At 42.3% G+C, this 15,253-nt stretch overlaps 1 protein-coding gene across 1 annotated transcript in view; it reads right to left on the reverse strand.

The window, feature by feature from the left end:
• CDH13 (cadherin 13) overlaps nucleotides 1–15,253 on the reverse strand; it is a 975,207-nt gene that overhangs the window by 743,850 nt on the left and 216,104 nt on the right. The window contains exon 2 of the mRNA XM_032853867.1: nucleotides 14,538–14,649. Within this exon, the coding sequence (XP_032709758.1) occupies nucleotides 14,538–14,649 (112 nt within the window). The remainder of the gene's footprint in view (nucleotides 1–14,537; nucleotides 14,650–15,253) is intronic.

The following is a 15,253-nucleotide window of genomic DNA, read 5'->3' on the forward strand; positions in this document are numbered from 1 at the left end:
CCAATGTTTATAGCAGCAATGGCCACGGTCGCCAAACTGTGGAAAGAACCAAGATGCCCTTCAATGGACAAATGGATAAGGAAGATGTGGTCCATATACACTATGGAGTATGATGCCTCCATCAGAAAGAATGAATGCCCAACTTTTGTAGCAACATGGACGGGACTGGAAGAGATTATACTGAGTGAAATAAGTCAAGCAGAGAGAGTCAATTATCATATGGTTTCACTTATTTGTGGAGCATAACAAATAGCATGGAGGACAAGGGGAGTTAGGAGAAGTGAGTTGGGGGAAATTGGAAGGGGAGGTGAACCATGAGAGACTATGGACTCTGAAAAACAATCTGAGGGTTTTGAAGGGGCAGGGGTGGGAGGTTGGGGGAACCAGGTGGTGGGTATTGGAGAGGGCACGGATTGCATGGAGCACTGGGTGTAGTGCAAAAACAATGAATACTGTTATGCTGAAAAAAAAAAGTTTGCATTTTGTATGTCTTTGCTTTATTTTCATTTTTTAAAAAATTTTGTTTATTTACTTGAGAGTGAGTGAGCAAATGAAAGATAGAGCCCCGAAGGATTGGGAGAAGCAGACTACCTGCTGAGCAGAGAGCCCAAAGCAGGACCTGATCCCAGAGGACCCTGAGGTCATGACCTGAGTGGAAGGAGGACACTTAGCCGACTAAGCCACCAGGGAACCCACTTTATTTCCAATTTCAGAGAAAAAATTTTTATTATATCATTAGGAAAAGTTGTTTAGAACTTGAAAGTAAAGCAAAATGTAGGGTTGCGGGGGGAGATGTTCTTTCAATGTCACATACAGGCCTTACCTAACATGTCCCTCATGGATTATCTGATTACCTAGGAAAATGGAATTCATTTTCCTAATGGAATTAAGAGAGAAACCATGCTAACAGAGTCAGGGGGTTCAATAGGGGAAGCTCTCAGACCCTACCCTTTGTGGCTAATCGCAGACCCAACAGGAAGAGAGCTGAATCAAGGATACCCTACTATGTCCTCGGGGGAAGAGAGACTCCCCACTCCCCAACAGCCCAGACAATGAGAGATGGTCAGACTCAGCTAATGAAAAGCCACCATGATTCCAACTCCCAGTGTATACCAGTGTTTTTTGGTTTACAACAACCTTCCCAACTCATCCCTGCCCCGTGCCCCACCCCCATGAAAGAGTGGCCCTCTCCTTTGTGCTGTGGACTTGCCTGGGGTTTTCTCACAGGTCACTTGTCCTGGATTCCAGTTCTCTGCTATTACTGGTCCCCCCCTCCTTTTTTTTCCTGGTAAAATAACTAGTAGTTTAATTTTTAAGGTTAACATTCTTATTGTTCACTATGTATTGAAGGTTGCAGACGTAGTGAAATTACATGTTGATTTGTAGATCTCTTTATAGTAGAGCTGCCAGGAAAGCTCTGCAGAAAGGATAACTCTGAAGGTTACAGTTACCGGACCCCATGCCCTTCCCTGAAGGCCGTTGCTCTGCCATCCCTCCTGAGTATGGCAACGGCCTCATTCTAGCCCTCCTCTCTTGACACGGGGAATGACCACTGGGCCACATTCCCATAGGGATCCACCTGTTAATCCCAGTTGTCCCCTACTTCAGCCCCCCTATTCGTTGTCTTGTCCCCTTCCTCCATGCCTAGAACGTGATGCTGACTCCCTCTCCCAGCCTGGTTTATCCCCACTCACCCTCGCTTTCTGTTTTTAATCCGGCAAACTTCCTTCCACTGAAAAATGCAGAGCTAACCATATTCCTTGGAGGTTTTGACTCATATTTTGAACTGTTTTCAAGCACTAATTATTTCTTTCATGTTATTCAGAATCAATGTTCCTTATTTGGAAATTCTCCCACACCTGTGGATTTAATGTATACATATGAAAATTAAAACCACTTTTAGCTAAAAATAGATCCTCGGGGAGGGCTCAAGAATCAGCTGACACGCACAGTTAGGAGGAAACTGGATGGCTGACAACTGTTTTGGCTTCGAATGGGAATGAAATAGGCTGGTGCAGCGGTTGGCCACTTTTCAGGGGTGGCCTGCCAAGACATCATTTACTAAGTTGCTCACAAGTAGGAGCGGCTTGTGGGGGGTGGCTAGAACCCGGACTCGGACGCACTACCACACTCTGCTGCCCCCAGAAGCAGCTGGCATGTGAAGAGGCCAGCTGAATGTTTTAGCACAACTGAGGTCTGCAACTTTTCAAGGGTCTCTTCTCCTACGGAGTGCAGTCTGCCATTCTCAAATCCAAGAGGTTCGGCATACCCGAAGTGGAACTCATTTGGCACAACACCCAACCGGAACTGATGTGGTGATCCTTATTTATCCTACTTAGGGTAAATATCCATCTGTTTTCCCACAAAAATATCTGTTTTATTACACAGGGTTGCCCCATACACCCCTGGTGGAGTCGTGTAATACAGAGCATATGCACGTTAATAGCTCCCTAACTTGCAAAACATGCCCGATCTTGGCTAGGGAGACTCCCTTCTCAAATGCTTTTCAAGGAGCATCCTTTTAACATGTAGCCCAAAGAGACCCAATCATGAGTGGTGTGTGTGTGTGTGTGTGTGTGTGTGTGTGTGTTGGGGGGTTGGTGGGATCGCTGGTTCCCCTAGAACACGAGAGTACCTATAAGGGAGACCTGGAGGAAGTAGGAAGAACTTGTGTTCTTCATCAGAGGAGACAAGCTTTGCCTCTGTGCCTCCTTTGGTAGACGCCGGCACTGCCTATTCCAATAGTATCGCTCTGCAGACATCCCCCTCCCTGGCCTTATGCTTTCAAATCATGAAATATGCTGACCTTTATCTAGAGCTTGCATGTGGCTGGCAGTGTCCTAACACATTTGCTTGTGTTATCTTGATTAACCCATGAAACATCACCACCATGTTACAGATAAGGAAACTGAGGAACTACGGGTTGGCTGGAAATGCCACCATTGTAAGTGATGAAAGCAAGCAGTCCAACTCGGGCACCCACACCATCAGTCCTGTGAGGCCCTCAGGGACACCCCAATCCATTCTCAGTAAGAACAGGAGAGCTTCTGTGGGAGGAAATTGGATATGGCTTTTCATATGGAGAGCACTCACAGGGGCGGGAGGTCACAGTGTTTTTCACAGTGTTTTTCACCATTGGCCCTTCTTCTGAGATGTTGGATCCTTTAATCAACCTTCATGCTCTCAGCTGTAAAATGGGATTTACAATCCCATCTTACAGAACAGCTGATTTGATTAAATGGATAATATGGTAGCCCCTTTCCTGGATCAGAGAATCTCAAAATGAAAGACCCATTCTCATCTTAGGGGTCCTGTGTTGTGTGGTCCCTCGGCCTTAACGTTCACCAACCCAATCTTCACGGGGGGACCCCAGCTCATAATACAGTCCTCAGGATCTCAGAGAAAACTTCTTGGTGGCCCATTCTGTAGCAGCGCTCCAGAAATCTCCATCATATGACTGTCTTATTTCCTTCCTAGTATTTTCATCAGATTTTCATGTCTTGTTTTCCTGTACTCTTAGGTGTTTTTTTCTTTTTTATTATTATGTTATGTTAGTCACCATACAGTCCATCATTAGTGTTTGGTGTAGTGTTCCATGATTCATTGTTTGTGTATGACACCCAGTGCTCCATGCGGTACGTGCCCTCCTTGATACCCATCAGCAGGCTCACCTCCTCCCCTCTGAAAACCTCAGTTTGTTTCTCAGAGTCCACAGTCTCTTATAGTTCGTCTCCCTCTCTGATTCCCCCCTCCTTCAGTTTTCCCTTCCTTCTCCTAATGTCCTCCATGCTATTCCTTATGTTCTACAAATAAGTGAAACCATATGATAATTGTCTTTCTCTGCTTGACTTATTTCACTCAGCATAATCTCCAGTCCCGTCCATGTCGATGCAAATGGCAGTATTCATCCTTTCTGATGGCTGAGTAATACACCATTGTATATATGGACCATATCTTCTTTATCCATTTGTCTGTTGAAGGGCATCTCAGCTCCTTCCACAGTTTGGCTATTGTGAACATTGCTACATGAACATCGGGGTGTATATACCCCTTCTTTTCACTACATCTGTATCTTTGGGGTAAATACCTAGTAGTGCAATTGCAGGGTCTTAGGGAAGCTCTATTTTTAACTTTAAGTTTTAACACTGTTTTCCAAAGTGGCCACACCAACTTGCATTCCCACCAACAGTGCAAGAGGGTTCCCCCTTTCTCCGCATCTTCTCCAACATTTGTTGTTTCCTGCCTTGTCAATTTTTGCCCTTCTAACTGGTAAGAGGTGGTATCTCAGTGTGGTTTTGATTTGAATTTCCCTGATGGCTAACGATGTTGGACATGTTTTCATGTGTCTGTTAACCATTCCCATCATGTCTGTCTCTCTCTCCACAAGAATGAAAAGTTACAACACAGAAGGCAATTTACAGGTCGTAAGCTGTGCACTTAGCGCAGGGCATGACATAAGGCAGGTGACCATTCTGTATTTCTTAATTGACTAACTAAACAGATATTTGAGAATCCATGTCATTTCCTTTTCTATATCCTATTTTTGTCTCCAGAAGGAGAATGTGAGTTTGGTTAAATAAAACCATTGGGGATATTTTGATGGCCAGTATTTGCACCTCTCGCCCTTTTGCTTGCAAGCCAACAAATATTTCATGAAAATTAAGATGAAAGGGACAGACAGAAGGCACCACAATTATAAGAATGGGTATAGATTTGGTCTGTTACAGGATAATAAGATCTTCTGCCTTCTCAAACTATTTAAAGCCATACTTCATCTTTCCTACTTTCTGTTTTGATGTCTTACTCATTAAGAAGCTCAATTCCTGTGGTTCTAATACCTTAAATTAGGAGATGCTCCTGTAACATCCGTATGTTCCTCTATTCTTACTCTTGAGAAAAACAGAAATAAAAGAGATTTATACCAGTTACAGAACTGTGTGAGCAAAGATATACTCAACAGGTTGAAGAGTGGGGCCATATGGAATTACTTTGAGTTTCATAGTCTTAATGAGGCAACCTGCTCACTGGCATCACCAGTGAGAAACCCGGTATGATGGCTGTCCTCATCCCCTGTCACCTAAGACCCATTTCCATTTGTGTGAGTGCTGGGTTCTAAAAATCCTTATGCATGGAGCACAGGCTGCAGTCAGGGGATGCTGGAACGGAAAGGGGCCTTAGCAGCAGGGTACAACACCTGCACAGAGCACTCCTGTTTCTGCCAGCCCGGCATCATTCCCTTCCTTCAGAGAACAGCATCTCCACATCCCCAGGCCCAGCCAACAGAAATACCACATCTTCTTGGACACTGAGATTGGTTCAGGAATAGGCACGTGAGCCAAACCTGACCAAAAGCGTTAGCCATGAGAAGCTTGCCAGAACGCTTGGAAAAGAGATGCTCTGGGTAGTGAAGTTGGAAGAATAAAAGTCTGGGGCTGCTGGTGACCATTTTGGAGGGAAGCCCTCTGAGAGCGGGGGGTACCAACACTCCAGAAAGCAGAACTGAGGAATGAGAGGTGATCCTGAGGACAGCAACAGAGGGTCTAGATCCTGGTGTTCCTGAAGCCAGTTCAAGCCTCAAAAACTTCAGTCACGTGAGCTGATAATTTTATATGTTTTTGCTAATGCCAGGTGGAGTTGGGTTATTTTGGATTGGATCACAACGCAAACAGCTCTGGTATAAGGAGACTAATATACCCTTATTATACAAACGGGGAAACGGAAGTCCAGAGAGTAAATGGGGTCATATGAGTCAGTGAACTGGGAGAGACTCCTGTGATTATGCACATCTTTTAGAAAACTTCTAGATGTCTTTCATAATCTAGACCCTTGGATTTCCCTGGGGCTCTGCTCACACCTTTATTTCATATACAGGTGCCCCTCAATCGTACTGCCAGCTTTCCTGCCACCTGTCCTCTGATCTTCCTCCCACCCATCCCCATCTCCAAACCTCTCCCATGACTCCATGCCCACCCCAGCCCTTCCCATGCTTCCCTCTCATTCGTCTCCTGTTCTGAACTTCTGGAAGGCTGGCACACCAGCTAATTCCGTGGCCCCTCTTTCACACATTACATGCATTAACTATTCAAAACGCTGAAAACCGATTTCAAAGTCTTCATTGACGGCAACCAGCCCATAGCCCTCCAGCTCTCAGCACTGTTCTCTACTTCCTTGACGGCCGAGGATAGCTACTGTCAGTAACAGCAGTGGTTTGATAGCAACAGTACATGCGATTGGTCTCTTGTGGCATATCGTTCGATCCACACACCAGTGTCGGGAGTAACAGTGACTTCATGGTGTGATGTTAGATGCTTGCGAGGGGCAGGCGGCCGGAATGAGGAAGCCAACTGCATGGAGGAAGACAGTGGAGACTGAGGGGCCACAGGGAAGCCCCAGCTACTATTACTGATACACTAACTTCTGGCAGCTCACATTCTAGAGTTTTCCATAGACCAGCCACTCTTCAGAGCCCTTTCTATGGATTCACATTTAATTCTCAGAGCAACCTAATGAGGTTACTGCCATTACAATATTCCTTTTACACATGAGGGAACTGAGCGTTGAGGCACAGTGAGGTTTTTGTGTTCCTCTAACTTTCCGAAAGTACTTAGTTGATAATGGGCAAACCTCGGATTTGAACCAAGGCAGCCTGCCTCTGGGGTCTATGTTTCGGAGGTCTAATCTTCCCAGAAGTTATGAATTTTGGAAAGTGAAATTCTCAATGTTGACAACAAATTTCTCTTCGTTAAAAATTTTTCATTAAATTCTTCCATATGGAGCAGCCACACAGGACATATCTGTGGGGCAAATTTAGCCCAAGGTCTGACAGTATGATTTCTCTGGTCTGTTTATTTCTCCCATTCTGCGGATAAGAAAACGTAGGCCACGGGAGCCCCATCTACATTTCTCACCTTCTCAGGCCCTCTTCCTCCACGACTTTATCTGCTTCCCCTCTTGGAAGCATGACAGAGCACCCAAGTCCAATGGAGGGTCTCTAAGAAATTTGTCACATCCCTCTCCAATATGCATCTGTGTTCTTTTTATTCCGTAGTTATTTACTATATCACCTTACATTTAGGAAATAAGGTGGTTAATATCATGGATTTTTGAAGATTCTAATAATGTGAATTGACTGGATTATTAGATTGTTACAAATACGATGGTGGGCTGGAAGGGCAAACTTGTCAAAATACTACATTTCTGCAGGGCTCTATTTAAAGATAGGAAAACGTCTCATTAATGTAAATAGGGGTGTACGTACTGAGCCAAAGTATAATAATCACCCTCATAATGTGGAGTGAATTAAGTGACATCAGAGTAATGTTCCTTGGCGTATCGCAACAGTTTAAGTAAACATACCACTCGAGACTCTACCCGTACTCAGATCTAGGCAGATTGCAGTACAGGTGATGTTAAATCATTTCATTAATCATTTAATCAATTTCCCAACTTGAGGGCAAATACAAGTTAGTAGTGCAAAGTACAATCAGAAAATAGAAAATAATTTTTTTTTAATCACTACAATGAAAAACAAAAATAAAAGGACTTGGCAAGTGTTCAAGGATAGAGAACATAGACAAAAGCCCAAGTGAGCTTAAACTCAGAAACAGGCATTTTTCCACCTGCCAGTTGGAAAGTTCATCCATTTATTACCATCCAAATGAAATCTTTTCAGTGGGGTCAAAAGGGCCTTTGTTTTGACATTTAATTCACTGGCGATGTATTTCCTACGTTAGGATGCAAAACACCTCTCACACTGCTTTCTCATTAATTGCCTTCATTTTTCAAGTTCCCTGTTTGATTTATAGTCAATTAAAAACACCCTCGAAAGCCATGGCTCATGTATGTTAAGTACAAATATGATTAATGCAAAACCATGCACTCCATGGATGGCCTGACCACTGGCCAAAGTCATGGTCAAGGTAGAGTGACCCACCAGTGTCCTGGTGAGAGAAACCCAGGAGGAAGGTGAGAAGCCAAGAGTGCAGGTCATGAGCAATCTTGCACTAACTGGATCTGTTTGAAACAAGGAAAAGGAGGTACTTTTTCTGAATTTTTTTTTTCAACATTACAGAGGAAGAATGAAACTTGGTTGTGAAGAGAAAAAAAAATAAAATGCATTCGAAATCCTCTATCACATCCAGGTTGATGAAAACAGATAGGAAAATGGAGTGGCACATCTCCTTGCTCTGTCACCACTGCCATGAACAAAAACAAGACACTAAAGAACTCTAGATAAGAGCCAGGGGACTAGAATCCTGGGTTCAAATCTTGATGTTGCCAAATATGAGTGACACGACCTTGGGTAAATTGCTTTGCCTTGACCAACCTTAGTATCCTCACCTGTAAAATGGGCGTATGAGAGAATTGTATCCCCTGAGGTCTGTTATGAGGTTTAAGGGGGGCCCCTCACACTTAGAGAATACCCAGTAAATGCCAGCTGTGAAGATTATGGATGTCACACTGCTCAACAGTTGTGGTGCATTTTATAAATCCCAACATCTATTCCCAAAGTATCATGCTTCTCCCATTTTCCAGAAATGCTCCCTCTCTTCTTGCTGTCAGCGTGGGCGTATCGCCCGTCACAATCTTATCTCTTAAGACTTGTCCCTGCCTGCCTCTCTAGAAAATGAACATACTGAAACTTGAGAAGAGTATCAGGAAAGGCAACAGCAGAAAAAGTAATTTCAGCCTAATGCACTTGATATGTGATTTCCCGATTTCCCGCTAAAATGAGGTAAATAAGAACACTTGGCACATTATTTTACAAAACAAAATCGACTCAAATGAAAGAAGTGCCTTCTCTGCTGTAATTAGTCCATTTTCTTGTTTCATTTGTTTTTTGGTGCCAAATGATCTTTTACATATTTTTTTTAATTTGTATTTTTTGCCAAAAGACCTCTTAAAATAAAATTCTAACCAAGTAAATGGTAGTATTCTCCCTCCATCTCATCTATTTGCTTGGGTTTTTCTGTTTTGTTTTTCATATCCAGGCTTAGAAAAACGTTTAAAAAATACAATCTCATCAATCCAAGATTTAAAAAAAGAAATCTATTGGTCCATGAAGTTCAAATCCTAAAATCACTCATTTCTTCAGATTTTTAATACCCATGATTTATCTTCTATAAAGCCTGGCTTAGATGGCCATTGTAGGGACATTGAGCCCATCTCAGGTCTATGGGTAGCATGACTAACAAGAACAGGAGCAGCGGCAATACTGACAGTCATAGGAGTGGCTTTCATTCATTCATCACTAGGCTGAGCATTTTTCCATCAATCAGCATCAACTCTAAAAGTAAGGACCGCCGTTATCATTTTTCGATGAGATAATCCAAACTCAGAGGATGTGAAGAACTTGCTCACTCATGGCCACAAGCCAATGTGACTGGTGAATAGAATATGTGCAGAAACTACATAGGTCGTTTTTGAGCTAACGTGGTTAAACCTCTAGGATGTCCTACCTACACCTCTTCTTGTCCCCAGCTCAGTGACATAAGAATGACTAGAAGGCCCAAGATGGCAAGACCAAGTTGGAAGTAGCCTGATTCCTTAAGTTCCTGCAATGGAGAGCCCCCACTTGGAGTCTATCTACCCAAGAGAGTAGCCTGGCCAGCATCCTCGTGACTGGAATGAGAAGTAAACTTTTACTCTGTTAGGTCACTGGGACTGTTTGATACCAAGCCTATTCTAAGTAGTCCAAGTGTGTTATTGAAAGTGTAATTCTATGGGTTGTACGAGTCAGAAAATGACAGGTGTCGGCGAAGATGTGGAGAAGGGGGAACCCTCTTATGCTGTTGGTGGGAATGTAAGCTGGTGCAGCCACTCTGGAAAACTGCATGGAGGTTCCACAAAAAGTTGAAAATAGAGCTCCCCTATGACCAGCAATCACACTACTGGGTATTTACCCTAAAGATACAAGTGTAATGATCAAAAGGGAAATGCATCCGAATGTTTATAGCAGCAATGTCCACAATAGCCAAACTATGGAAAGAACCTCTATGTCCATCAACAGATGAATGGATAAAGAAGATGTGGTATATAGAGACAATGGAATACTATGCAGCCATCAAAAAATTAAATGTTGCCATTTGCAACAATGTGGCTAGAACTAGAGGGTATTATGCTAAGCGAAATAAGTTAATCAGAAAAAGACAATTATCATACGATCTCATTCATATGTGGAATTTAAGAAACAAAACAGAGGATCACAGGGGAAGAGAGGAAAAAATAAAACAAGACAAAAGCAGAGAGGGAGACAAACCATAAGAGACTCTTAATCATAGGAAACAAACTGAGGGTTGCTGGAGGGGAGGGGGTAGAGGATGGGGTAACTGGGTGATGGGCATTAAGGAGGGCACGTGATGGAATGAGCACTGGGTATTACATAAGACTGATGAATCACTGACCTCTACCTCTGAAACTAATAATACACCATATGTTAATTAATTGAATTTAAATTTAAAAAAAGTTTAATTACACAAGCTGTATTTTAGGTGAACTCAGGTGCAGCAGTGTGTGTGTGTGTGTGTTTCACAAAGAGTAATTCAGGAAGGATAAACAGTAAGAGACAGAAAAGTGTCTGTCTTTGGTTGCATAGTATTCCATTGTCTATATATACCACATCTTCTTTATCCACTCATCTGTTGATGGACATATAGGTTCTTTCCATAGTTTGGCTATTGTGGACATTGCTGCTATAAACATTCGGCTGATCTAATAATGCCTAGATAGCCAATGGGGTGTCCTTTCTGGACTCTTGAAGTTGGAGCTAGTTCCCATTAATAGAAGCTGGAGGGTCATGAGTATCGTTCCCCTTAGCTAACTCAATCATAGATCTTGCCACAAGGCTAGGAAGATGTGTTTGAGCTGATGTGGCCAGGGCAGGAGAGTTTGTTCTATAATTTTGCCAAACATAGATAGTCAGCGCCTTATCACCCGGTCCTTTTCCACCTCAGCTGGGTGGCTGGTCAGTTTTCCAGGTCACTTATTCTTCTGAAGCCTGGGTGTCAGCTGGGAGAGTGTAACCAGAATCAGTGTTCAAATCTCATGGGGCCAAGATGATGGGTACTAGAATCCCATGATTTTCACATTACAGAAGAAGCAACAGTACTAACTCATTAAGAGAATTCTAAGTGTGGGAGGCATCTAGGGACTCCCTACCTTGAGGAAACCCCTCAAGGATCCCTCCCTGAGTCCAAAGGCCTTGAACAGATGTCTCCTGAGTTTCTGTCTTCCACGCTATCTTTCCCTTTCTTCTTGTACTTCTCATACAAAAAAAAAAAAAAAAAAAAGGGAATAAGCACATCTACCCAGTTCATTTTTCAAGACTGAGATGAAGGCAGGAAACTTTTGTCCAAGTTATCATGAGTTGGGGGCTTTGCATCACACTGTGAAAGGTACAATGAAAGAGCTCCCCTGGTTACATTAGAAGAATAGTGGGATACCATGTTTTGATCCTAGAAGCTTGTTGAAAAATGGCCTTTTAAAGACGAAAGCAAGTCTAGTTAGTGGAAAGGAGAGTAGAATAAAGAGTTATTTGGATGTGAAGAAAATAAAAGGCTTTAGAACAACTGAAGGAAAGATGTATTGGAGTGAACAGTGAATAAAATATTAGGGAAATAAAAGGAGTGGAGGTGACCATTAGTAACAGTCAAAGTAGAAAAAGATAAGTCATTGAGAATTGAGGAGAAAGATGAAAAAGGATAAAAGGAAATATTACTGTCTGAACAAAGAGAACAGGAAGCCATGGACAGAATAAACATTTTCTATGGCCTGCTAAAAGCTGAACCCAAAATTGGTTGACTATAAGTCTGGGGGTATGGGCAGATATATTGTGTCTGTCAGGCAAAGAGACACCACTTTCGGACAACCTCAGAGAATGGTAAAAAGTGTAGACATCAACTGATTGATTATGCTGTGTTTACACCTTCTACAAGACAAAACTTTACAATCATTGGAAACCAGGGCTCTTAAATATTGTAAAGATAAAGCAAAACTGGAAAGTACAAACACCGTAAATGGGTCCGAGAGATGTTACTAGCCTAGTGTCTTGTAACCTCTTTTAGTACCTACAACTTCAGCTTCTACATATATGTTGCTAAAATAATCCTAACCATTTCCCACATCTTGGCATGCAACCTCAAGTATCTAAGTATTTTAAAACTTTCTGGTTCTGTTTGACTCTTTTCCATTTTCATGCAGACATTAGCTTTGTGTCCATATGGCTTTCATCCTATGAGCACCCACCACGCAATTGTTTCTTGTTAATCTCGTTTTTAGAGATAGAAGGGTCTTGCGTTGAACCCTAGGGGAATGCATGGGAGAAACAGAGAAAGAGAGGGGAAGAAGGAAGGGGGGAGAGAGCAGGGGGAATGTTCATGGCCTGGTGGAAAGATTCGTCAATACTCAATTCTCCAGGCTTTTCCTTTCCTCTGGAATAGAGCAATACATTGCTATCTCTTCTGGAAATCCAGATTTTCCAAAACAATATTCAATAGGCATTCTCAAGTCTATGGAAACTTACTTCTTCATTTAGGCACAATTAACTTCATTTGCAGGGTCTAACTCATAACAACCTATGTTCGTTGTTTTGACAGGAACTCAAAAGCACCAGACTAGATGTACTCTTGGTATTTTTTTTTTAACCCTAGTAATACATATGAACCTACAGTTTCACTGAGAGGGGGCTAGTCCGATTTTGCTGATCCAACAATTTACATACAAATTCATATCTAAAACTTTAAAAATCTTCAATTCCCCTATCACTGACTTTTCCTGAACGTGCTATCGTTGATAATCAAGCCAGTCCCATTTAGCATTTACTAGCTTACACAGAACCAACAACCATAACCCGCTTAATTACTTAGGGGATTAAAAAAAAAATACAGACACACACAAAACTGTGATATTGGAATGTACAGTATGGTCTAGTTTAAATTAAAAAGATCCCCCAAAGTATGATTGTTTCCAGCTTCTCAGCGGTGAATTAAAAGCTGTTTGGTGTCGTGAAAATTACAGAAGCAATCACATTTATGGGCCTGCTTTGCATACCAACTCTATTAATTTCCATACTCAGGGAGGCTTCGCATTTCCACCCATGTTAATATAGATGCCATTTGGGATAATTGCTTGCAAAAAAAAAAAAAAAAAAAAGGAAGAAAGAAAAGGGAGACAGAGAGAGAGAGAAGGAGAAGAAGCAAGGAGATGAAACAAACAGATGAATGGGGAGAAGAGCCAGGAAAAAAAAAAAAAAAAAAGGTTCTCTTAAGCAAAGTTCCCTTTGAAATACCTTGATTCTGATAAATAGAAGAATCAAAAGACAAGGGTTCCCGATGACCTGACCCAGGAGTCACACTCAGGGATCAAATTAACATGAAATCACACATTGTAATTCACTTATTGTGCCAGGCCTGAACCTTGTCATCGCCGACTCTAATTGCTGAAATGATTTCATTGGTATAATTACATTGAGATGTTCGTGGACTTCACCTTGGGTACCTCCCTCGATGCTCGGCATTTTATCTTCATTACTGTGCTCCTTTCAACTCTCCAAATGCGTTCCAGCCTCACAGAACCATCCAATCAAGCAGGCTGGTTTTATTTTGTTTTGGTTTGTCTTGCTTTGTTTTCCTTTTCTTTAAACACACCAGCCACAGAGCACTGGAACGCAGGAGCACGGTTAGCGTGGAAGGCGAGCCTGAGACCGTAAGGGCAAATGCGCAATGATCTTCCCTAAGGGACCTTGGAGCATCTGACCAAATTAGACCACTGTTTTCACATTCTACAATCCCAAATGTTAAAGAATGGTGCTCCAGAGCTTACAATTTTATCGTTATTTGTCTACCATCAATTTTAGATTCTATTGTGCTAAAACAAGGCTTGCTCTGCACTTAACAATGCACTCCATGCCCTCATAAAGATAAAACAATATGATACTGGTATTAAAAATAGAAAGAGATTATAACCACAGACCTGAAGAGAGCATATTTTAATTGGAATTTGGGGGGATTTGAGTTTAGTCCACAAAAGAGCCAGTAGAGGTTTTGCATGTCTCTGAAGACCCTCTTACTAGCTTTCAGAATAGGAGTTTTGAATTCCTCTGACCAAAAATTCCCAGAAGCCAACATCCTGCTCTCACCATTGTTTTGATCTAACATGAGGCATAAGAAATCCCAGTAAAACAGCACATCCTTGGGAAGGCGTTGGTTTTGCTCTCAGGGACCTACCCAGGGGAAATGGATTTAATGTCCTTTGCGTGGAGTAGCACTCCTGCTGGCGGCTGGCGGTCTCCTTTTCTGGGAGCAGTGGGGAAGTGCTCACCAGTGACAAAATACTCGAGAGATGCACAGCCATTTTCTTCACCTCTCAGCCGACAAGGCTCTAATTCAAGCGCTTCCACACTGGATCAGGCAGTGACACATAAGGAAAATGATCAGAAAACACTTCGCTTAGGGAATACCGCATCCTGAGACACATTCTTAGACTTTGGTGAATTCAAATATGAGAACAGACCCAAAGAATCACCGAGTGACATTGCTTACAGTTTAGAATCGCCTGGTCCTCGATGAACTGAGAGGGCTGGTTGATATGGAACACTTTCTGCTGAAATCCAGGCGTGCAGTCCAAGTCTTCTGCAGATGTTAGCAGCAGCACCTGAGAAAAACCAAAGCCATCAATATTTTAACAGCGGCTTACGTGTTTGCCCCACTAACTTCTACCAAATCTGTGACTTTTAGAAATGAGCTGAGGTTTTAATTTCATTTCCCAAATAAAGAGGTAAGTTGATACTTCTCCGGTGGCTGCCAACAATTCGCTTTGGCAATGAGATTTGGAAAACACGCAAATGGGAACAGCTGCTGTAGTTTCCATCAAGTTGCTGTTAAAGAAATAACTTTGTCAGATTTTTACACCTGCTAAGAATCTCACCATGGTTTCTATGTGTGAAATTTCATTACAAAAACAGTCAGTTTCATAGGATGCCCAGGCTAAAAGCAACTTCACTGTTATAGATGCAAAGGAGCAGTACCATCTTTAAGGAGGAGGAAAGCAGAATATTCCACTGGAAATTATTTCCCAAAGGAATTCAGGGCCCACTAGACCTTCATGATCCAATACGGTGGCCATGAGCCACACTCGGCTACAGAGCACGTGAAGTTGTAGCTGGGCTGAAGTCATCAGTATAAAAGATATGTTGGATTTTGAAGACTGAGTACCAAAAAGAAAAATGGTGTAAAATACCTAATTTAATCATCTGTAT

The sequence above is a fragment of the Lontra canadensis genome, unplaced genomic scaffold, assembly GCF_010015895.1.
Source record: "Lontra canadensis isolate GAN:19392208 unplaced genomic scaffold, GSC_riverotter_1.0 scaffold8, whole genome shotgun sequence".
NCBI lineage: Eukaryota > Metazoa > Chordata > Mammalia > Carnivora > Mustelidae > Lontra > Lontra canadensis.